Below are 22862 nucleotides of genomic sequence, written 5' to 3'. Positions count from 1 at the left end.
ACCCTGGGCCGCCAAAGTGGAGCGCGCAAACTTAATCACTATGCCACCGGGCTGGCCCCTAGACATGTTCTTTTTGACTGATCAAATTTTTTTTTTTTTTTTTTTTTGTGAGGAAGACCAGCCCTGAGCTAACATCCATGCCAATCCTCCTTTTTGCTGAGGAAGACTGGCCCTGGGCTAACATCTGCGCCCATCTTCCTCCACTTTATATGGGACACCGCCACAGCGTGGACTGACAAGCGGTCTGTCGGTGTGTGCCTGGATCCTAACCCGGGCCGCCAGCAGCGGAGCGCGCACACTTAACCGCTCCGCCATGGGGCCGGCCCCAAACTGACTGATCAAATATTGATTTAAAAAATATTAGAGGGGCCGGCCCCTTAGCACAGTGGTTAAGTGTGCGCGCTCCACTGCTGGCGGCCCGGGGTTCGGATCCCAGGCGCGCACTGACGCACCGCTTGTCAAGCGATGCTATGGCGGCGTCCCACATAAAGTGGAGGAAGATGGGCACAGATGTTAGCTCAGGGCCAGTCTTCCTCAGCAAAAAGGAGGATTGGCACCGATGTTAGCTCAGGGCTGATCTTCCTCACAAAAAATGTAAATAAATAAAAATTTACCTTATTGGATGATCTAGACCCAAAACTATAAAGTAAAACAAGAAAGTAAGCACAAAAGCTAATTAGAGAGTCAGAGAGAGGGTAATGATAATTGCAATGATTCAGGCTATTATTAATTTTGGGTATACAGAGGAGAATTTATAACACTATACCTTGGCATGTGGAGTATGAGGTTCAGATGACAGAGACTAATACATTACAAGGATAACCTTCCCTTCCCAACAGTATGGATAGAGAGTAATCTAGCTGAAGTTTGTGGTCCTGAATTTAGTGTTAAATGCCAGTCTACACAGCAGTGTTATTTTTTCTATCTGGGTGCACTCAGCAATCTGGGCACAGGCACCCAGTTAGAGCTGGTGTTTTGCCAGGTGAATGATAGCAGGGCGACAGGGCAAAGGAGATTCGTGGTTCCTGACAAGACAGTGGTAAAGCAATTTAACACAGAATGCAGCAGGAGATCAAAGGAAGCAAAGGCAGGAGAAGGCTGAGAGGGAGAAAAAAGAGAAGTCTGTGGACTGGAGGTCCAAGTCAGAGAAATCTGAGAAGGGTGCGAGGCTGAAGTAGAGTGGGAAGAGCAGTGGAAATGAGATGTCAGGGAACTGAGAATGGTTATACTGGAGTAACTGAGTGAGAGAGCCAGGAGGAAAGTTCTGGCCAGAGAATGTGAGGTTTGCATTTATGAAGTTAGAGGTAAAACAGATTGGGGGTATGACAAGATCCAAGGTGTGGCAACAGAAGTGGGTGGCTGAAGTTCACTAGAGACGAGCATGTCAAGAAACTTCGAGGCTGATGCTAGGTGGACTGTCTACTTGGGTAATGAATTCACTCAGGGTGAGAGCAGGAGTTAAGGTAAGAGGAAGACTATAAGCCATGTGTCACAGCCTTTAATAAATTAATTCTTGAAAGACTTTGGATATGTTTAGTACAGAGGACTGGATATTCCAGAAAGGGGACCCTTGCCCCTTATCTATGAGCTTTCAGTCCAAAACAGTTCATACTAATGCAGAAGCAAGCAGCAGCTTAAGAAAAATGAGTAATGTTTCCCTTCATTCTTAAGACTAATCTTTGCTCCACTTTTCATACTTGGCAAGAACTTGTGCTTCACATTTTCATCCTAAGGCTATGTCTTCTCTGCTGAAGTCGTATGGAGAATGAATTACCTACTAATTCAGACAAGAAAAATCTCAGCTCCTTGCTCTCATAAATTTGTGAAAATAAATGTTTTAAAAATAAATTACAATTCAATTGCCCCAGTTCTGATTTGAAAACATCTGGTGAGACCACTGGGTACAATTTCCCACTACTCTTTTTTTTTTTTTTTTATTGTAAAAACACACATATACAAAGATTTCTTATAATCTTGAAAGACCAGGGTGGCATGCTATTTACTGACAGGCTGACCTTTACACAAAGAACCTCCACCTTCAACAAGCTGAAATTACTGTTACTGATGCCTTCAGCATATCGTCTGCGTCAGAAAGCGGCATGTTTTGTCCAAGTCATACAGAAGTGGCTAGATAGACACCATTGGTCACCAGATGGTGTAATGCAGAGGGCAGGGGAAAATTATTTCTGCAGTACCAACCATATGCCTGATATTATGCAAAGAAAAAAAGAAATGTCAAATATGATTCCTAATGCCAAGAAGCTTACAACTTATTGGTCAATTACATAATACTTGAGCCCAGAGCCATGTTTCACAGGTTTTGAATCACCCACAGCATCTAATATAAAACTTTATAGGTATCAACAAGAAGTTAATAAAAAGTTAAAACAAAGGGCCGGCCCGGTGGCGCAAGCGGTTAAGTGCGCGCACTCCGCTGCGGCGGCCCGGGGTTCGCCGGTTCGGATCCCCGGCGTGCACCAACGCACCGCTTGTCAAGCCATACTGAGGCGAAAAAAAGAGGATTAGCAGATGTTAGCTCAGGGCTGATCTTCCTCACACACACACACAAAAAAGTTAAAACAAGTTTATAATTAAGTAATAAAATACATGTTTAATATATATGATCAAGAGAAGGGATAACAGTTGAGCTGGTGTCATTGTAATCTATGGAAAAATCTTGCTCCTATTCTAATTTTATAGTATTTTTATTTTGAGCATGTACTGACACCGGAAGGTCCCCATTCCTACTCACTGAAATCTTCAGGGAAGAAAAGAGCCAAATCAGATTTTCCTAGAGGTAGGAATTGGAGGTCAGGCTTATCCTGTGGTAGGGCACCACGAGTGGCTGAGTCCTTACTTGCATCCTTTCCCAGATAGGCAAGGAAACTAACCTTGAGCAATAGCTCTTTTAAGCATGCAAAAGTACTGACCAACGTGTTATTGAAAACTTTTCCCTCTTGGATTCTTTGATCTTATATTGTTATCCTTCCATTCATTTATCAAAAAATTATTGAGCACCTACTATATACCAGCAGTGTGTGCCTATCTGTTACTTCTGATTCCTCACTACCTGTTCATTCTCTACCCTACCACTCCCTCCCCCTCACCCCTTGCCTAGCCCTCAGCTCTATTCTTCCTTCTATATATATATATATATATATATATATATATATATATATATATCTTACCCTTCAGAAATCATATGAGTTCTCTGAGGTTCCCATAGCCTTTAAACTAATATTCCCAACCTACATATCCTATACATTCAAATGGAAGAGGTGGCTAGTGTGTCTGTAAGGTCTTAAACTTCCTGCTACTGCTCTGCCTCATTTATTGTTCCTTCTCAGTCTTTCCTGCTGGCATCTCTTCCTCTAGAGATGTATTAGGTTCTCAAAAATTTTCAGTACCGAGTCTGTCCTTTCACTCTATACTCCATCCTTATGTAATTTCATCTCTGCCTTCCTATCAATCACTAAGCTTACAAATGAATTTCTATTCTTGCTCTTCCCATGCTTTAGGTCTTCACTGAGGTTGTTGCCCCTACTTTTATCCAGATAACTCCTTTTCTTCCTTAAATCTTAGTTTAAAGTCATGTTCCTCAAGGAAGTCTTTATTCCTCTCCCTAGAATAGGTTAGACAGCTCTGCCATGTGATTTTATTGCACCCTGTCGTTTTCTTTTGAAGCATTCATCATCTCAAACGATCTGTTTAATGGCTGTCTTGTCCCCTAGACCAGGGGTCATTAAACAATAGCCCATGGGTCAAATTCAGTCCCCTTGCCTGGTTTTTTTTTTTTGTTTTTTGAGGAAGATTAGCCCTGAGCTAACATCTGTTGCCAATCCTCCTCTTTTTTGCCGAGGAAGATTGGCCCTGTGCTGACATCCGTGCCCATCTTCCTCTACTTTATATGAGACACTGCCACAGCATGGCTTGATAAGCGGTGCGTAGGTCCACGCCTGGGATCCGAACCTGCGAACTCCGGGCTGCTGAGGCAGAGCGCACAAACTTAACCACTATGCCACTGGGCTGGGCCCCCCCAGCCTGTTTTTTAAATAAAGTTTTATTGCAACCCAGACACTTTTTTGTTTATGTATTGTTGATGATTGCTTTTGCGTTTCAACAGCAAAGTTGAGTAGTTGTGAGAGAGACTATATGGCCTGAAAAGCCCGAAATATTTATTATCTGTCACTTTACAAGAAGAGTTTGCCAAACCCTGCACTAGACTATAAGCACCCGAAGGCTGAAATCATGCCTGTCATTCTCACTTCTGTATTCCCAGTACCTAGCATGATGCCTAACTGTATTTCAGTCTCAAGCTTTAACCCATCTTATCAGTGATACAAATGAGATCATATTAATCGGCCAGTGTTTATAACAGCATTATAATCATTGCTTATCCAGGTAATGATTGTAGTATTCTAGTCCAAGGGGGGAAACAGAAATTAATCAAATAATAAACAAATGAATGGATTATTACAACCAGAGGTAAGTGCTATGCAAGAAATGAACACAGTACAATTAGAATATGTAACAGGGGCCAGCCTCGTGGCCTAGTGGTTAAGTTCAGTGCACTCCGCTTCAGTGGCCTGGGTTCGGTTCCCAGGCACAGACCTACAACACTCATCAGCGCCCATGCTGTGGTGGCGACCCACATACAAACAAGATAAGAGGAAGACTGGCACAGATGTTAGCTCAGGGTGAATCTTCCTCAGGAAAAAAAAAAAAAAAGAGTATGTAACAGAACAATAATCAAATAGAGTTTGGGAAGGCTTCCCTGAGGAAGTGACCTTTGACTGGAAATCTAAAGTGTGAACTAAGTGGACAAAAAGAGGTGGAGAGAGGAAGAGAAAACCAGGCAGAAAGAATATCACACACAAATCTCTCATCTTTGGAGAGAAGGAACATGGTATGTACCAGGAACTGATGTTCTTGTCAAATAATGAAATTTAAAGTAAGTTCCTTGAAAAGTTAAGGGTAGGATCCAAAATGCACCAAATGCTCAGTGGGGTAGTTATAATAATGTAAAAATTGAAACATTCTGTTGTTGGCCAACAGTGGGAAAATGGTAAACTATCACATGTCCACAGCACAGCATATTCTGCATCCATTAAAACAATGTATATGAAGAATTTTAATTTGCATAGGAAATGCTTCTGCTATGATGTAAAGTAAAAAAACCAGGACATTATTTCTACTATGTAATATATTTATAGAAAAATTTTCTAGAAAAAAATGGACTAAAATGTTAATCATGACTGCCTCTGGGTGGGACTGAGTGTCCCATATTTTCTTTACAGTTTTCCATATTTTCTATGCTATACATTTAAAACTTCTAAGATTGAAAAAATACATTTTATTTGAAAATAAGGAAATATAAGGGTTGATCTGTATCTACACATCTGAGAATAAATAGTCTTTCCTGGCCCCTGGAATGAGGATGTAAAATGAGGATTAAAACCCAGGAGAGTTCACTGTCAATAACAAAGATTATTAGTGGAAGTTTTCCTGGAATGTGATTTAAGCTATGCATATAAAAGTGCAGGAGGGACTTGGGGGCCAGGGAAAACTACTCTGAGATATGCTGCTCTATATAGACATGTTGCTTCTGAGATTTTGTATCTTGATTATTTAAATTGGGAACTTAATTTAACCTTACTCTATGCGTGTTTGGTCTCTTCCTGCCTAGGCATAATCCATCAGAAACGCTCCAATATCAATTCTGTTTACGTAATTTAAATGAGGGTCCTGGAGAGCTCAAGCATCAGTTCTAATGTTACTTTATTCTGAAAGCTTCTTTTGGTTTTTGTTCCTCAAACATCATCTTTAATTTATAGGCTCATTGGTCTCTCCCTTAAAACTGTTACTGCTAATTTATAAAAGTGAGCGAGTTGAAAGTTGTTTTTAAAAAGTTTTGCTTCTCTCTGTAACTGAGTAGATTAATTGGTTAAAAAGATAAGAACAGAGAGAAATTCAGCTCTCACCACAACGATTAACTTGACTTCTCTTTAGTTTAACAAAGAGAGAAATAAAACCTCATTCTTTTAGTCAAAAATATTTTATTACTCATTCAGGCAATATATATTTATGTGCCTATCTTATACCCAGGCAGGTGCTATGAAAATTGGAGAAACCTGCATAAAGTTTTTTGAGAGTGGGTAGAGTTGACAGCAATTGCCTCCAGGGTTTGCCATACTTATTTAGGGCTTTGAAATCCCTTCTGGGAGAGAATGATTTTCTTTTCCATCATCGTTTCATAGAGGCAAGACACTGGATGAAGGGCTGGTAAAAATTTCCTTTAGACTAGATCAGGGTTTTTCAATCCCGGCACTAGTGACACTTGGGACCAGATAATTCTTTCTGTTGTGGGGGCTGTCCTGTGCATTGTCACACATTCAGCTGCATCCCTGGACTCTTACCTACTAGATACCAGTAGCACTCCTTCAGATGTGATCATCAAAAACGTCTCCAGATATATTACCAAATGTCTTCCGGGCAGGCGGGCAAAGTTGCCCTGGTTGAGGACCACTACGCTAAATGCATCCGACATTCAATCCCACGGTAGTTGACAAAACTGAGTTCTATAAAGATGAAGGAAAGGAATGACACAAAGAATAATTTACCTTGAATTCCACTGAATTTACTAGAAAACAAACAAAAGCAAACAAATAATTGAATAACAAAGAAAATATGAATCTTGTCAAATCACTATGCCCTTCTGCCTATTCCCTAGATTAGAGATGAATGGAAAGACACTGACAAGACAGGCTGTTTCCTACAATGGAAATGACTAGTATATAGATGCTACTCAGAAGATTCTCTACAGTATAGGAGTAAAAGCAATAGATCTGGAGTTAGAAGGCATGGGTTCTCACTAAATAAATAGCTTCATTTCTTTGTGCCTCAGCTTCCTGATCTGTAAAATGGAGGTGTAGTGGGAAGGCAATAGAAACGGTTGTAAATAGACCTTTTTTTTTTTTTTTTTTTCCGTTGGTGAGGAAGATTAGCCCTGAGCTAACATCTGTTGCCAATTCTCCTCTTTTTGCTAAGGAAGACTGGCTCCGGGCTAACATCTGTGCCCATCTTCCTCTACTTTATATGTGGCTTGACAAGTGTTGCATAGGTCCGCGCCCAGGATCCAAACCTGCGAATCCTGGGCCACCAAAGTGGAGCGTGCGAATTTAACCACTATGCCACCAGGCAGGCCCTGTAACTAGAACTTTTAATTTTTTAATTCAGTAAATGTTAAAGATATATTCTAGGCACTATACTTGAAGCTAGTACGTAAAAGATGAAAAGACATGGTCCCCTCCTTCAAGGAGATTACCAGCAAACAAACTACAACAATCTAAGAGTTATAACAGAAGCATGTACAAAAAGCAGTGGAAGCCCAGAAAGAACACCTAAATCTGCTTAGGGAAATCTTTACAAGTGGGATAGCATTTCATCTAAAATTTGAAAGATGAATAAAAATTTTGACTGGAGACAAGGAGGAGGAAAATACTCAAGTTAGAAAGGCAAAGGCATAGAGACTTGATGAAAGAATATTTAAGGTATATTTAAGGAACCACAAGTACTCCAGTGCTGCTAGAGGATAAATGGAAAAGACAGTGAAATGAGATATTATATTGTAGAAGATAATTTAAAATTTATGTGGTAGACAGATCACCCTTCCAGTAGTGTGGAAAATAAGTTTGGAGGGGAAGAGCCAAGAGACCAATTAAGTGGCTATTGCAATAGTCCATCTAAAGGCAGTGAAAGCCTACAGAAGGACGATGAGTATATGGACATGAATGGGGAATATTCAGGAGAGAGAATGAGCAAGACTTGAAGTCAGAATGTTAGAAGGACTATAGCTAAGATTTATGGAGGATTTTGCTAAGCACTTTTTTTTTTTTTTTTGCAATACCTCATTTAATCCTTATAACATGCCTAACAGGGATGGAAAACACTCCAATTTGCTAAAAGCTAATTTGCCAAAGTATCAGTGATATTTACCAAATACTTGTTTTAGGGAATATTCATCTTGAATTTAACAAGTGTATTTTTTGGTAAAATTACTTTTTAATGAATTGGTTTTTGGTGAAATGACTTAGAGCCTAGTTATATTATTATCCCCATTTTAGAGAGTAGAAAACTGAGGTTCAGAGTTAGCAAAGGCAAGGCCAGGCCTATAAAACTAGCGCTTTTAATCTCTACATGGCTAATAGTGTAGGGATAAAGGAAACAAAATGATCTGGATATCTTATTTCAGCTCTATTATGCTATGATGTTAATATTCTTAAATCAAGAACTAAAACTTAAAAAGAGATAATACAATGAAACTAAGCTCAAAATCTAATATATTAAGAGTACCACAGCTTCTTATGGCAACTTGCTTAGTTTTTCCGGGGGGCTTTTTCTCCTCCTTCAGCCAGTTGATGAAGATAATGAAAGTAAGATGGTTCTCTTTGCTTTTCTGTGGTTCTCTGCTTTTTCTTAATTACCAGAAATTGCCATGTATCTGGAGTCAACTATTTATATGCATGTGACACATAAAGCCCACTGATCACCTTTAAACTTTCACCTCAAATATTTGTTTCATCACCAATATAGGTAGTATTATTTTTCTGACAATGGGAAAAAAAGTCACCATAATTCTGCTCTCCCGGGTGTGAGAATTTTGAAATCTTTTAAACTCAACTCTGTATTTTGCTCTGCTTGAGAATCCCTAGCAAAAACTGCACATGACCTTTCTTGGATCTGTAATGATTATGGTTTCTAGCTGCAGAGAGTGGAGTCCACTCTAGGAGTTCAGCGGAGAGCAGTAACTCCTCTTTGGGGGCATTTTTGTCACAGTGGCATGTAGTGCCCAGGGGCCAGAGATGTTAAATATCCTGCACAATGAAGAACTGTTTCACCCAAAATACCAGGAGAAGCCCCCTTGAGAAACACTGAGCTCAGGGTCAACTTCACGGGCATGCAGACTGTGCAAACAGGGCTCAGTGCCTGGTTTAATGCTCTGCAGTCACTACTTTGAAAATCTTAATACTTTTATGTTTGAATGTCTGTTTTATAAATGAAGTCCAGTGGTACAATGAATCATACATGCAAGCAGAGGAGGTAACGTGTGTGTCCTTTCTTCCTTGCCACCCTATTTGCATACAGTCTTCACAATGCCTCATAAGCACAAGATTCTGGTGGACCTATGAGGTGAAGGAACTCAGGGAGTCACAGAGTGAGTCAAGGCAAGCATGTTACATCTATGACTGATTTAGTGGAGGCGCTGACAGTTCCAAGAGGCTATGCTTTCCATCTGACCCAGAACTTGCTTCAGGGGCAAAAAGAAGGCAATGGCATCCTAAGAAATAGATGTGACCAAAGAACCCCATCATATCCTTTCTTACTTGTGTGTGTTACTTCCCTGTAATACCATTTACTCTGAAAATGATGACATAGAAGGAAGGGGAAAGGTAGGGCAGCCCACAGTTCCCTTTCCTTTCAGTCCTTCCTTACTCAGGTTGGTAGGATGTGCTTCATATCAAGAAGGGAAATAAAAAGTTGAGTTGGTTTTGAGCAGCATTTACATTGTTCTGATAAGCACGAAATACATATGCATGTACAAACTATGAAATACGAATTGTGTAATTTTGGTGATTCTATATATGAGTTAAATGCTCTTATATTTGCATTTATAAATGGCATTGCACAATGTAAAGATGAATGGTAAAATTCATTCTAATAATTTAAAATTCTAATTTTTCTTTACTTAGAATGATATTAAAAAGCAAATAAAAAACATCATGACAAGTCGAGGGAGAGATAACAGAGGAAAGAAAAAGCTTTATATTTAAATATATATAGTGGCACTTTTTCCTTGCTTTTTGACCCAGGGGGCCTACCGTATTCATTTTGCTCTGAGCCCCACAAATTATGTTGCTGGGAGTGACTGAGCTAGTTTAAGCAGAAAGAGATTAAAGGATAGCATTTAGCTCACAGATCTCTGAGAGGACCAGAGAACCAGGCTTGGATAATACATAGCTAGAAACATCCAGGAAAAACCAAACCAGGAAGAACACAAGAATAGCCTGCATCACAAGGCTATTCTAGCAGAAACCCACCCCAGCACCACCTGCCAGTCAGCACCTATGACTCTAAAAATGGATGCCAGAACTCCTCCCCAGCTGCCCAGAAGAACCAGACACCTCCACCATGATGTTTGCCAGAAAATACCATCACCCTGAGTGCAGCTGAGCCATTGTGTTGCTCACTTTCACATTTATGTCTTGAATGGGTGCATCTGATTGCTGGAAATTAGGTCATATGTAGTGATATGCTAAAGCAAGCTCATGATTGTTAGTATCTTCACCAACTAACGCCACGTTCATTGAAGTAACTCTGGTAGCTTAAGAATATTCACACCACGAAAACTGGCCAATGCTACAAATCAGGGTCTTTCCCTTCCCCCAGCCATTGTTAAACATTTACTGGCACACCACTCATCTCATGCCAGTACTCTAGTTGCAAGGGAGTCTAGAAACTGTAGTTTTTGATTTTCTAGCTTCTGAAGTACGGAAAAGCAAGCCACAAGAAAACTGGATGAGTGTTGTGTAAGCCATTTTATAATATCTGCCAAAAAATTATGGTAGCCATTGCCTTCTGTTCTAACAAGAAGATGCTAACACACATTGAACATTATTGGCACAGTAGGCCGGGCAGGCTTTTACTAAACACACGACATGATGAGTCTAGGTCAGTGAACTAGAAGAGATGATAAAATGTGGATTGATATGACTAAAATACATTTCTATGATGCTACACTATAAGCTCCATAAGGGTAGGGGCCACATCTGTTTTGTTTCTCACTATATCTCAAATCACCTGGCAAATAAAACCCACTCAACAATAACAAAAAAAGAGATGCTTTAAGGATATTAAGTATAGAGCTTAATTTTGGCATTTCTCATATTGTACGTAGGTAAGACAATTCCCAATGATTTTACTGTTTTTAGACGAGTTAAACTTCTGGATGTCAACAGTTTATTATACTTCACAGACATTATCTCATTTGAGCCTTATAACATCCCTGAGTGGTTAAAACAGGAATTACTATCCATTTCATAGATGAGGAAACAAATTCCAAAAAAATAAAGTGAGCTGTCCAAACTCATTTAGATAGCAAATGATGGTTTAAATTTTTCATTCTCTGACTCAACATTCCAGAGTTCTTTCTTAGCTCGGGAGAATATATTTATAAAACACATTTGATAGTGATTAGGTAGGGGGGAATTGTCAGGTTTTTAATTTGAGCATGAACTTAAATTCAATTATGTGCAATGGACACAATATTCTAATTTCACGCTGCAAATGCTTTTCTTCAAGAGTAAGCATTCTTTCCTTGGAGTTATAGAAGGATTTGAATTGTGGTTGCAACTGCATTTTCTTAAAGTAAATGATGTTGTTCAAGGGGTAGGAGGAAAGAAACCCTTTTCTAGAAACAGATCTGTGAATTTGATGCTTTTATCTTTTTCTAGTTAGGAATGGTATAATTTAAATATTACGGATGTGCTTGATTATAGCATAATACAGGCATTCTCAATTTTATATTACTTAACAATCATGAGAGTGGTGGGTGGGGTTCCCAGTAATACAAATTTCCAGGCCCCATTCCCCCCAAAATAATAAATTTCAAAATATTAATTATATTTATATAATTATAATATATATTATATATTTAATCTCAAAATATTAAATACTATGAGAATCACTAGTATTGTGCATCTGACCTTCAGCTTGTACAAAATATTTAATTACCAGAAAATGCATTTTAGCATGGTAGTCCTATTTTTAAACCCCTTCCACAGCCTTCTGAAACTTAATCAATTTAAGAGATTTTGCATCTTAAAAATATTATTAGGTAATTCCATGTATATTAGTAGAAATCTTGCCACCTATGTTTATAATCATGCTCTGAGTTGAGAACTGCAGGCTCATTTACTGTGGTAATCAGTCTCAAATCCCTTGGAGCATAAATTCTTATTAGCATTATATGCTATGGAATTTCTAGACCGCTTCTTACCAGTGATTTGTCCCTTTGAGCCTTTTGATTTTCCTATTTGAAGAACCACAACGGTTCCAAATGAGGATCTCTCACACCTCTTCATATATGTGGCAACCTAATAACCATTAAAACACACCTGTATAATATATAAGCGTGAAAGAATGAGCTCTAATTTGGGTAGATTGAGATGATTGTCAAAAGTCCTAATTCAGTGGCATATTTCGAACTTGAAATTATGGTTTCTGCCTCCTACTGCTTAAATCTTTTTGTTGGGAAAAACTCATGGATTTTTAAGTGAAACTCTCTCGTTTCACGGATGAGGAAACTGAAGCCCCCCAAAACAAATTATTTGTCCAAGGTCACGCCCAATATTAGTGACCAAGTCAGACAAAAACCCATAGGTTCCAACATAATGGCCAACACAGTTGCATGTTACTACCCTTCTTTTTGCGATTTCATTAACTGTACCCCTACTCCCCCTGCTCTTTTTGGATCAAGTTGTTTTGTCTACGGTCCCCTCCCCCTTTTCCTTTTATGCCTTCGGGTAGCAAAACCTCGCACAACCTGTTAATGAATAACACCGGGAGTCCACATCTACCGCGGCGACTCTCACGGGCCTTTTTCTTTGGCCGAAAATTTCTCTGAAAGGCTCTTAATCCTACATTCCACCGGGGTAGGGCGGGGAGGAGAGAGGTCACCGGGAGCTGACAAGTCCTTACATGTCCGCGCGCGCGCCCGAGACGCAGCCTGCGGGCCCGAAAAGGAAACCAAGAAAGGATACGCTAGGGCGAGGGAAGGAAAGGGGCGGGAGAAAAACACCGCGGTGGGAAATCCCTGTGCACTGGATCTGCCAAATCCTGGCAAGGCTGAGCAGAGCCGAGCGTGAATAAATCTCATTAAGTGGCCGTACGCAGACACTGCAGCAGCACACACGAAGAGGGGGCGCGGCGGCTCGCGCCGCACAGGCGGGAGGGAGCGCCGGGGCGACCCTTTTATAGGCCGAAGATCGCGCTCGCGCGCCCCCGCCCCTCGCGCCGCCCTCGGGCCACGCGCGGAGCCGCGGCGTTACCTGAGAAGGGCCAGCTGCGTCCGCCTGGCCCCGCCCGTTCCGCCGCCCGCCCTCCCGCGAGGCCGCCGAGGCACGAGATCTGCGCCTCGCCTCCCTCCTCCCGCAGGCGGGTTTTCTTACCTTGTAAAAAGCCGTCTCCGCGGCTGCCCCCGCCTCCTGTGCAGGATGTGAAATGGCGGTCGGCGAGGTGAGCGCGAGTACCGTAGCTCCGGCCAATCCCGCTTAGCCGCCAAAACGGCCGTGAACATGGGTTACCCCCCACCTGCAAGCCCCTCCGAGCCCATCCATGTCATCGGCGCTCCGCCGCCCCCTCCGCTGCCCCTGACCCAGGTGGCCGTGCCCACCGGCCGAGTCATCGATCCCCCGCGCCGGGCGCCGGCCCAGCTTTCCCCCAGCCTCCTACCCCGCTACGTGCCCGGGGGCGGGGGAGAAAACACCTTCTCGGCCCCCACCGGGGTGTCCCGCTCGGGCGCGCGCCCCGCTCCCTCCCTTTCCCGCCGCGTCCCCTCCCCCAACTACTCACAGCCCTCCCTTCGCCACTCACAACCCCGGTCTCCCCTCCCCCAGTGGTTGCGTCCGTGACATCATCATCATGGCAACAAGAGCTGCAGCCTGGGACCGAGGAGCCCGTGTGATTCCCGGCGGTGGCGGCAGCACCAGCACCGACGACAGCGCGACGGCTTCTCTCCTGCTGTCCCTCGCCGGCTGCTCCTGAGGAGGCGGCGGCAGCCGTGCCAGGCCCGCCCCGCCCGCCGCCGCTCGCGGTGTCTGTGTGTGAGGGGAGGGGGACGCGCCGAGCAGGGGAGGGGGCACCGCCGCCGCCGTTGCCGTGGGGCTGCCGCTGCGGAAGGAGCCGCCGCCGCCGCTGCTGCCGCTGCCAGGTCGCTAGTGAAGAGGAGGCGGTGGCGGCGGCGGCGAACATGTTTTCAGTGCGGATAGTGACTGCCGACTACTACATGGCCAGCCCGCTGCAGGGGCTGGATATCTGCCAATCCCCCGTCACCCAGGCCCCTGTCAAGAAGGTGCCGGTGGTGCGAGTCTTCGGAGCGACCCCGGCAGGTAAGCGGGCGCGGGCGGGAACCGGCGGGGCGCCGGGGCTGCCCTCCCCGCCGCGCACAGGCGCCCACGCCGCCGGCGCCGGCCCTCTCGGCGGCTGGCTGCCGCGTCTTCCTGCCCTCCGCCCTCCTCGCCTTTCCTCCCGTGCGTGACAAGAAGCGCGGAAACGGGGGTCCGCGCGAGAGCTGCGCCCCCCGGGCGGGGAGGCGGCGGGTGCCGAGTGTTTACACTGTGTGCGGCGGCCGGGATCTGGATCTGCACTGCCGGGTTGCGGGGCAGGGGGAGCGAGCTTCGCGAGCACCGCTCTGGCCCCGGAGGATGGGCCAGGTGGCCGCGCCATGTCTTGCGGGGACGGGTTCGCCGGGCCCCGCTCTGAGGTCGGTCGCCGGTGGGACCGCGGACATCCCCTGCGTTTCCCAAGTGCCTCTTTCTGGAAATGGCTTGGAGAGGGGAGGGGAAGTGTCAGCTCTGTTGTCAATCGCTCCTCTTCGCCTCCCAGCAGCGCTCTCCTCTGCCCCTTCCGGAGAGGCAGTGGGCTGAAGAGCGGCGCCTGGGGCCAGATAATCGTTCTCAGTGAAGTGACCATGTGGTTCTGCTGTGAGCGCAGGTCGTGACTCCTTAGAGTTAAAGCCTCAGAGTCTGGGGACAGGGCAGCATCCTCCGGTGCAGTGCTTTCAGGGAAATGTGCGTCCATGGAAGTAGGAAATGCGTGTTTATGTTGCCCAACGTAAAACATCCCACTTAGCGTGAATTGCTTGCGCTGAGCTCAACTCAGCAACACAAACATTAAAAGATAACCCTATGCTGGGTTGTAGGGTTGCGTTTTTATATACAAATATATTTAAAACAAACTGTTTTGAAGAATGAGCCAGGTGGGGAGACGGCAGTGACAAGCTACCTTCTCAAAAGCTTTTGGGGATTTATGATAATATAAATGGATAGTGGGCAAATTTACGAGGTGTTTTTGGTTGTTTTTCGTTTCTACGTGCTATGAACTGCCTACATGAAATAATGGAGCTGCCTCCTAGAAAGGGATGCTGTTGCCTCTAGCTGTGTATTGCCCTATGGGATTTTAGATAGCATTTCCCACTTGATGCTCCTCTCCCTAATCATCATTCATCTTACTACTAGTCAATTTATGTGGACTACCGAGATAATAGCATTACTTTCCCAAAGACAAGCACTCATTCCAAGCAGTTATCTTTTAATGTGAATTCTCTTTGTTAAAAACTTCAGTGATGTTAGTGAGATTTGGTAGAGTATTCCTTTTTAAAATAGTGAAAAAGATTTTGATGATATGGACCTTGTAAGGTGGGGTATTTGAATGCTGTTAACAATTCGTTGAACGTGTAGCACTTGAAACTTTGGAAGCTGGAAAATAGAGGCAGTCAAGTGTTCTGAAGGATAGATTTTTCTGCCCTTTTAAATATAGTGATGCTGTCTTTGTTTTAATTGGAATTTCAGTGTAATATACTGTTTGTTCTCACTTCAGCTGCAGAGAAGGAAAAAGATAGTGACGTTGATATAGCTCTGTTCAGCTGGATTTCCAGATTATAAAGTGACATGCTCATAGTATGTACTGTGGCATTTCTGAGTATTACAGTTTGTATGGTTTGGGTTACTTTTCTACACATAGTTTTTTTTTCTGTACACAAGTCATTAAATATGTATTGCTGAGTGATTTTCAAGCTCTGTTTCATAGGAAAGTTTTGTTTGTGGAAATAAATGAATTTCATTGTGAGCTAGCAGTAATTGTGTTATCAGAGAAAATATTCTTAAAAAAATAAAGAATATGATATACTTTTGTGTTTCTCAGTTTAAAAAAAGAGACTTGAACTATTCTATGATTAGAAACATTTATTTCTTCCCTCTTGGACATCTTAAAATAGATTACCAGCCCCCCCTTAAAAAAAAAAAAAAAGCGCAAACCCAAACTGTTTTTTTATATACCTTGAAATGTATATTGTAAATGAATATACAAGTAAGACTTTTTGTATATACATTGAAAGATGTAAAACTTGATACAGAGAAACCCGAACTTCAAGTTGTTAAGGATTATCAAATTGTTTGCTATAAATATAGTTCAGTTTCAAACATAAAAATTTTTGTGTTTCCTCAACAGGTGAAAAACTTTGAAGTCACTGGCATACATTTAGAGTTTACAGCTTTCAGAAATCAAGTCAGCATTTTTAGTACCTCAGAAACTCTCAGTAAAATTAGTATTAATTAAATGTAAACAGAAACTCTCCAATTATCTGCTTCTGAATTCTCTCCTCAAAGAAAACCAGTCCAGTCCACCCAGTAACATAAAACTTGAAAATAATTAAAAGAGAGGTCAATTCGGCTTAGTAGAAGTTTGAATGCTAGAATTTTTAATGAAGACAGATTTATTGTTTGAAAGTACAAACTATGTTTATATAGTTACTAATTAGTAAAATAAGTTAATGAAAAATTGTTACACATGATGAACCTATGTTACATAAAATACTATAAGTTTAATTTTGGAAGTCCTTAGTTTTTTACCTTGGTTTGCAGAAAAGATGTTTTTAAACTGAGTTTGCTTTACGAATGTGGTCCTGAAAAATAGCAGCAGCAGCAATTTTCTCCCAAATAAAGTGGCCATATCAGATTTATATTATTCTGAACTAATAAGTTTATTACATTTTTACTAGTTCAAGTATTTTTCTGCTTTAGAAAACAGTCCATTTGACTTCTGATTGTCCTATGTTTTAGGGGCATATCTTGAGTAATTTAAGAGATAAATTGTCTTAGGTTTAAAAGCTCTCATATCTTAAGTTGGTGAAATTTGAAAAGGTATGAAAAAAGTGGCATATTCAAATTTGGATGGTAAATCCTGACTGATTTAATCCCTTGCTGACTGAGGATATTGATTTCTGAGACAATCACTTAAATTTTCTTCATGTGAGTGATAGAACTATTTAAAAAAACAAAAGATTCTTCTGCTTTTCTTTCACTTATTCTTAAAATGTCTTGAACATTGTTTTGACATAACAATGTATTGAGCAATATAACAACATTTTGGTAACTTGTTCTAATGGAGGGAAGCAAAGTTATAAATAACTCAAGTACGAGACAGTGTTTTTTCACTTAGATTTGAATATGGGTGTGACTCTGGGGATTCACTTCAAACAAAATCCCAGGGCTTCATTATGAGGACCTGACTCCGGTGGACCTGGGAAGCAGTCCAGTTTCCAGATCCCAGCTCTTGCTTAGTTGCTTGATGTAACTCACTTCATGTTGAGCTTAGACAGCTCTCAGTTTTCTCAGCACCAGGTTAAACAGAATTATCCTTTCAAAAAGCTTCCCTGCTGAGATGCAGAGTAGGAGTGAATAGAAGAGTGTGAGTGAGATGTTCACAAAGCAAGGAATTAGACAACGTAGGCCAAACAGACTATAGAGGGAGCTGCTTGTCTTTAAGATTACTGTAAGGAACTCTGCCAATCCCCCCTCTAAGTCTTCCTCCAGCTAGTGAAAATTTTAGTAGAGTGTTCTAGATGCTAACTGTTAAACATAGTCAAGTTTTTGAACGTAAAAGATTGATAATTCTAAAATGCGATATAAATTTATGTGGTTGCTTAATAACCTCGCTTTTTAAAATAAATTGGTGGATTATTAAATAAGTTTGAGATGAGTACGATTTTGAAAACTATAGCGTTTATCAACAACTCAGATTATAAATAATTTCTCTAATAAAAGTGTTCATAGCCTTTTTTTTGCTAAACCATTTAAAAATATTTTAGGATCACATAATACCAGTTGATATAATTATTAGAAAGATTTTTGAGGAGCACTACTGAGATTTAATGATTTACCACAAACAAGATTAGTCACTTTATTTAGTAGGTATTTGAAGCCCTGAGTAGCAAATTTTATTAGTTCTCTGTATTGTATTTGATTTAAAATCACAATCAGTAAATCAGAGGCTTAAGCAGTAGCCCTCTTAAAATCTGTGGACATGGAGGAATCTGGTAATTTGTGATGCAGTTCATTCAGTGAACACTTTATGAGAACATACTGTGTATATTGAGATATTTTTTAGGTGCCGTCGTTATAAACAACTTTCACCCTCCAGAAGCTCACAGTGTAGCAGAGATGATAGACATGTAAGCCTAAGTCAAACATAGTTTGATTGGAGTATAATAGAAATGTGTATAAGACCAAGTGAGGACTCAAAGAAGGACATGTTCAGCGACCACCTAGCAGGCAAACAGGGGAGTGAGTCAGGGAAGGCTTCATGAAGGAAGTATGGATTAAATCATTTTAAAGGAATTTTAAAATTTAAAAATTCTGATAGAGGAACAGATACAAGGTAATTCACAAATGAAGAGAAAACTGCCCTTGGCAGGGCACCTTGGCAATGCATATCAGAATCCTTGAAATGTTCTTTTTTGACCCAATAATTCTAGTTTTAAAGGATTTTAATCTGTGAATGTAAATCTTTTAGCAAAATCTGATTATCTTTTGAATCCATCTACTTCTTTTCATTATCCATTACCACCTTAGTCTAAACTATTGGCCTTTTTGGATACGTTTACAATAGCCTCCTAATCTTGGCCTACCCCAGTCCACTCTGTTCCCTTCTAATCTCTTTTCTACGGTGTAATCAGAGGGATCTTTTCAAAATGCAAACCTGATTATATCACTCTACCACTTGATATGCTTCAGTAGCTTTCCATTGCATTTAGGATAAGGACAAAGCTACATGTCTTATGTGGTGGCATCTTCATGTCTTAGAAGGTCTTGCATAGTCTGGCCCCTACCTTTCTATCCAGTCGTGGCTTGAGCCACGTTCTTCTTGCCTTGCTCTTTGTGTTCCAGCCACATTGGCCTTATTTCAGTCCCTTATTCTTGCCATGCTCCCTCCCACAGTGAGGCCTTTGTACCTGCTGTTCCCTCTGCCTAGAATGTTTTTCCTTTTCCTTCACCTCAACTCCGATTTATCTTTCCTCAGGGAAGCCTTCCCTATCATAGACTCTCAAAGCTCCATAAACTCTCCTTCATAACACTTGCTCTAGTTGTAATTTTATATATGTTGGAGATTAACGTCTGTTTTTCCCGATAACCTCCATAAATGCTGGTAATGTAGTCATTTTTGCTTACCATTATACAGTCAGGTCTTACCACAGTGCTTGAAACTCAAGCATTTGTTGCGAGAATTATTCAATAGATGATAGTCATCGCAGAGAACGACCCCAAATCTCCAATAATTGGGAAGTGGTTACATAAATTGGGCATATTCGTATAGTGGAATTTATGTCATTAAAATCATGTTTTAGAAGAATATAAAATAATATGGGTAAATGCTGTCAATATAGTATGTGAAAAAAATCAGTTTACAAAATGGTCATTTATTAAAAATGCAGAAAAGGTACACCAAAGTATAAACGTTGGTGATCTCTGGGAGCTGTGTTTTGTGTTTTTCGGATTTTCTACAGAGAACATGTGTTGATTTTATAATTAAAAAAAAAAAACTGTGTATAAAATTAAGGAAAAATTGGCTTTCTAGATATGGTTCAGAAATAGAGTAAAAAAGACTTGAGGTTCATATTGGGCTCCAAAATAAATATCAACCAAAATGCATGATTACATGATAATAGTATTGAACTTGATTATATAAATTCAATTTAGGAACTGCAAAATGATTTTTATATTGAAACAAGCCAGTAATTTCTGGTTTTATCATACCCATTTATATGTAAACTGATTTTAAAATGTTTTGAAAAGTAGCATGATTTTGGCACATGACAGCAATGAAATAGAGCAGAGGCCAGAAACTGGCTCATATATATATAAGAACTTAGTATATGATAATGGATGCTACCTCTACCTATCAGTAGGGAAAAGAATTATTATTTAGTAAACAGTATTGAGATAGCCACTTAGTCATCTGGAAAAATAAAAAGTTGGCTTCCAGATGAGTCAAAGATTTAAATGTGAAAACAAACAAACAAATAGGATAATTATTTTTAATATAAATCTAGGAGTGGCGAAGGCCTTTCAAAACATGAAACAACTGAAGTCAGATTGCTGAATTTTACAATATAAAAATAAAATTCTGTATGGAGGAAAAAATCATAAAAGAGAAACAGACTAGTAAATCTTATTTGTACATTTTTCTCAAAGGACTAATTTCCTCTTAATATACAAAGAGCTCCTAGAAAATAATCCAGTAGAAAAAATGAACAAAGAGAATTCATATGCAAAGATGGACAATTTTATTTGTAATGAAGATGTAAATTAAAGCTACAACAAACCATTTATCACCTATCAAATTAGGAAAGATTGATTACATAGTATAACTTGGGGAAGATGAGAGAAAGGGGAAACGGGCATTCTCATACATTGCTGGTGGGACTATAAAGTGTTCATTGTCTATGGAAAGCAATTTGGAAATTATTTTCAAAATTAAAAATGCAAATATATTTTGATCTAGCAATTTCATTCAAGGATTTTTATCCTCTAAAAGATTTTATATAGATGTCAAATGAACATGTAAGAATATCTGTGGCAGTATTATTTGTCATTGTAAAAGATTGGAAACAACCTAAACATAAACTAGTAGGTGAGTGGTTAAGTAAATATGGTATAATCTATTTAGTGGAATATTAGGCAGCCCTTAAAAATAATGAGGCAACACTATGTGTACTGCTATGATGCATATCTAAGATATATTAAGAGGAAAAAAAGCAAGATGCAAAACTCCATGTATAGTATGCTGCCATTTGTGTGGTTTAAAATATGTGTATTTATATCTGGAAGGATACATGAGAGTTTGATAACAATAGTTCCCTCCAGTGAGGGGAACTGGTGGCTTAGAGGACAAAGGTGGGAGACTAAATTTTTTTAATATACTGTTTGGTAATTTTTGAATATTTCTTTTACCATATGCATGCAATACCTATTCAAAGCTGATTTTTTAAAGTTACATTATGCTTGCAGGAATTGGTAAGGAAGAACAAAAATAAAAGGCCGTAGTAGTTGTAAACAGTTGTCAAATGATTACTGCAGTACTGTTTAATTTTAGGTTTTGCTAGAGTCTTCTAATTCAGAGCCTCCAGTTGACGTTATGTGGCTCACTGGAGGGTGGCTCTAGTGGAGTGGGGTCTGAAGCAAGGCTGTGTGGTTCCTGTAAGCAGATAGCATGATGAGCAACAACTAGCAGTTACTGCTCCTTTTGATATTTTAAGTGCATTAAAGCAGGTGCTAAATTTACTACTTGGAATGCACTTTAGCCAGCTACAGAGTGTGTAGCTGCCTCTTGTGGAGAAGGGATCACAGAGCTGCTTTTGGAGTTTGTAGTATTCCAGGTGCCTATGGAGCATGTCACCCAGTGCAAGGTGCAGCCCACTGATGATGAGAGGACAGGGTAGCAGGGATGTTGCCTTGCGGGGTCCAGTACCAGGTTTGGATCTCTGTATTCACCTGTGTTGGATCCTCCTAGCCATGGGCATCTGATGTGCCGTTTAGCTTGCTGCAAGGTGACTGCCTAAATAGTGCATGTATGTTCTGCAAAAATAAAGCATCATTGCTATTTTGAAATATTGTTCCTGATGTGAAAAAGGTTGGATTTGAAATTTGTTCATATTATTACAAACTTCATTTAAATTTTAATTTTTCATGTGTAATTATATAAAGAAAATGTGATAAATTTTTTTTGCCAAGCACGATACCGATGCCTCCAAATGCCCTTCTGTTGGCCAGTGTGCTGAACAAATATTTACAGTGTGAAAAAGGTTGGGAAACACTGTTCTGGTCAAATCCTCTCATTTTATATAAAGAAAACTGAAATCTAGGTAGATAAACTCAGGGATTTGTCCAGTGTCCTATAGTTGGTTGGTCTGGGGCTTGGTCTGAAAACTGGGGATCTTGACTCTCAGTTCTCACTACCTCACACTGGTGCCCCACAATCTGAGGGAAAATTGGAGGAAGGCGCTGATGATGGAGTGAAAGACGAATATACAGAACCTTAGAAGAATTATTAAAAGAACTGCATGTACACGGCTTAGAAATCTTTGAGGGCCTACTGTGTCCAGTAGTGCTTAGAGTCTAACTGTAGAATAGGTAATAGTAGGATTTGTTTTGAGATGATTGTAGCTATCTCCTTTAAATAAAGAATGAAAGATAAGGGTTAGACTATAGCAAGAGGAATTAGGGATGGATATAAACAAAAATTGGTACTAGAATTGTATGTATACCGTTTTTCAAAGAAAAAGGGAGTGTTATCAGAAGACCTTTCAAGTTCCTCTGGTGCTGTAATTAAATTTTTCTCACCTTGCTTTTGATTGGATTAGAATTTGTTCAATTAAAAATATGAGTGAAAAATGATTCGGGTTTAAGTAGGTTGGGGTTAAATAGGCTTCAAAGGATGTTACCATTAGCCTTAGATATTTCAAAGAAATACTTAGAAACTTATTAAGATAAAGGATGTGGTATGATGTATGCCACTTTGATACCTGGCTGCCATTTTAACACCAGAGTGATACTAAATAAGAGAGGAAATAATGGGAGTTAAGGTACAATAAACTCCGGGTAATACTGTGTTAACTTATAGTTTCCAAGTAAGATACAGATAAGGCAGGGGTAGGTGTCTTAGGCAATTAAAAAAAAAATTCCACTGTCCAAACATAAAGGGATGCATTTTTGAGACAAAAACTAATTATAGGTAAAAGTAAAACCCTT

At 40.5% G+C, this 22862-nt stretch overlaps 1 protein-coding gene and 1 long non-coding RNA gene across 4 annotated transcripts in view; one reads left to right on the top strand and one right to left on the bottom strand.

The window, feature by feature from the left end:
- LOC147914524 (uncharacterized) overlaps positions 1–13563 on the bottom strand; it is a 60739-nt gene extending 47176 nt beyond the window's left edge. The window contains exon 1 of the long non-coding RNA XR_015555251.1: positions 13227–13563. This is a non-coding gene — a long non-coding RNA (uncharacterized LOC147914524). The remainder of the gene's footprint in view (positions 1–13226) is intronic.
- Positions 13126–22862, top strand: part of REV3L (REV3 like, DNA directed polymerase zeta catalytic subunit) — a 175678-nt gene continuing 165941 nt past the window's right edge. For 2 of the 3 annotated variants that reach the window (XM_004422219.3, XM_087444009.1), the window contains exons 1-2: positions 13126–13293; positions 13674–14165. In XM_004422219.3, the coding sequence (XP_004422276.1) occupies positions 14027–14165 (139 nt within the window). In that variant the 5' untranslated portion in view covers positions 13126–13293; positions 13674–14026. Of the gene's footprint in view, positions 13294–13673; positions 14166–22862 lie in introns of those variants that run through there. The other variant, XM_087444011.1, reaches the window with a different exon arrangement.

The sequence above is a fragment of the Ceratotherium simum genome, chromosome 19, assembly GCF_057802395.1.
Source record: "Ceratotherium simum simum isolate JZ-2026a chromosome 19, ASM5780239v1, whole genome shotgun sequence".
Taxonomy (NCBI): Eukaryota; Metazoa; Chordata; class Mammalia; order Perissodactyla; family Rhinocerotidae; genus Ceratotherium; species Ceratotherium simum.
This window is presented reverse-complemented; position numbering and strand designations above follow the sequence as displayed.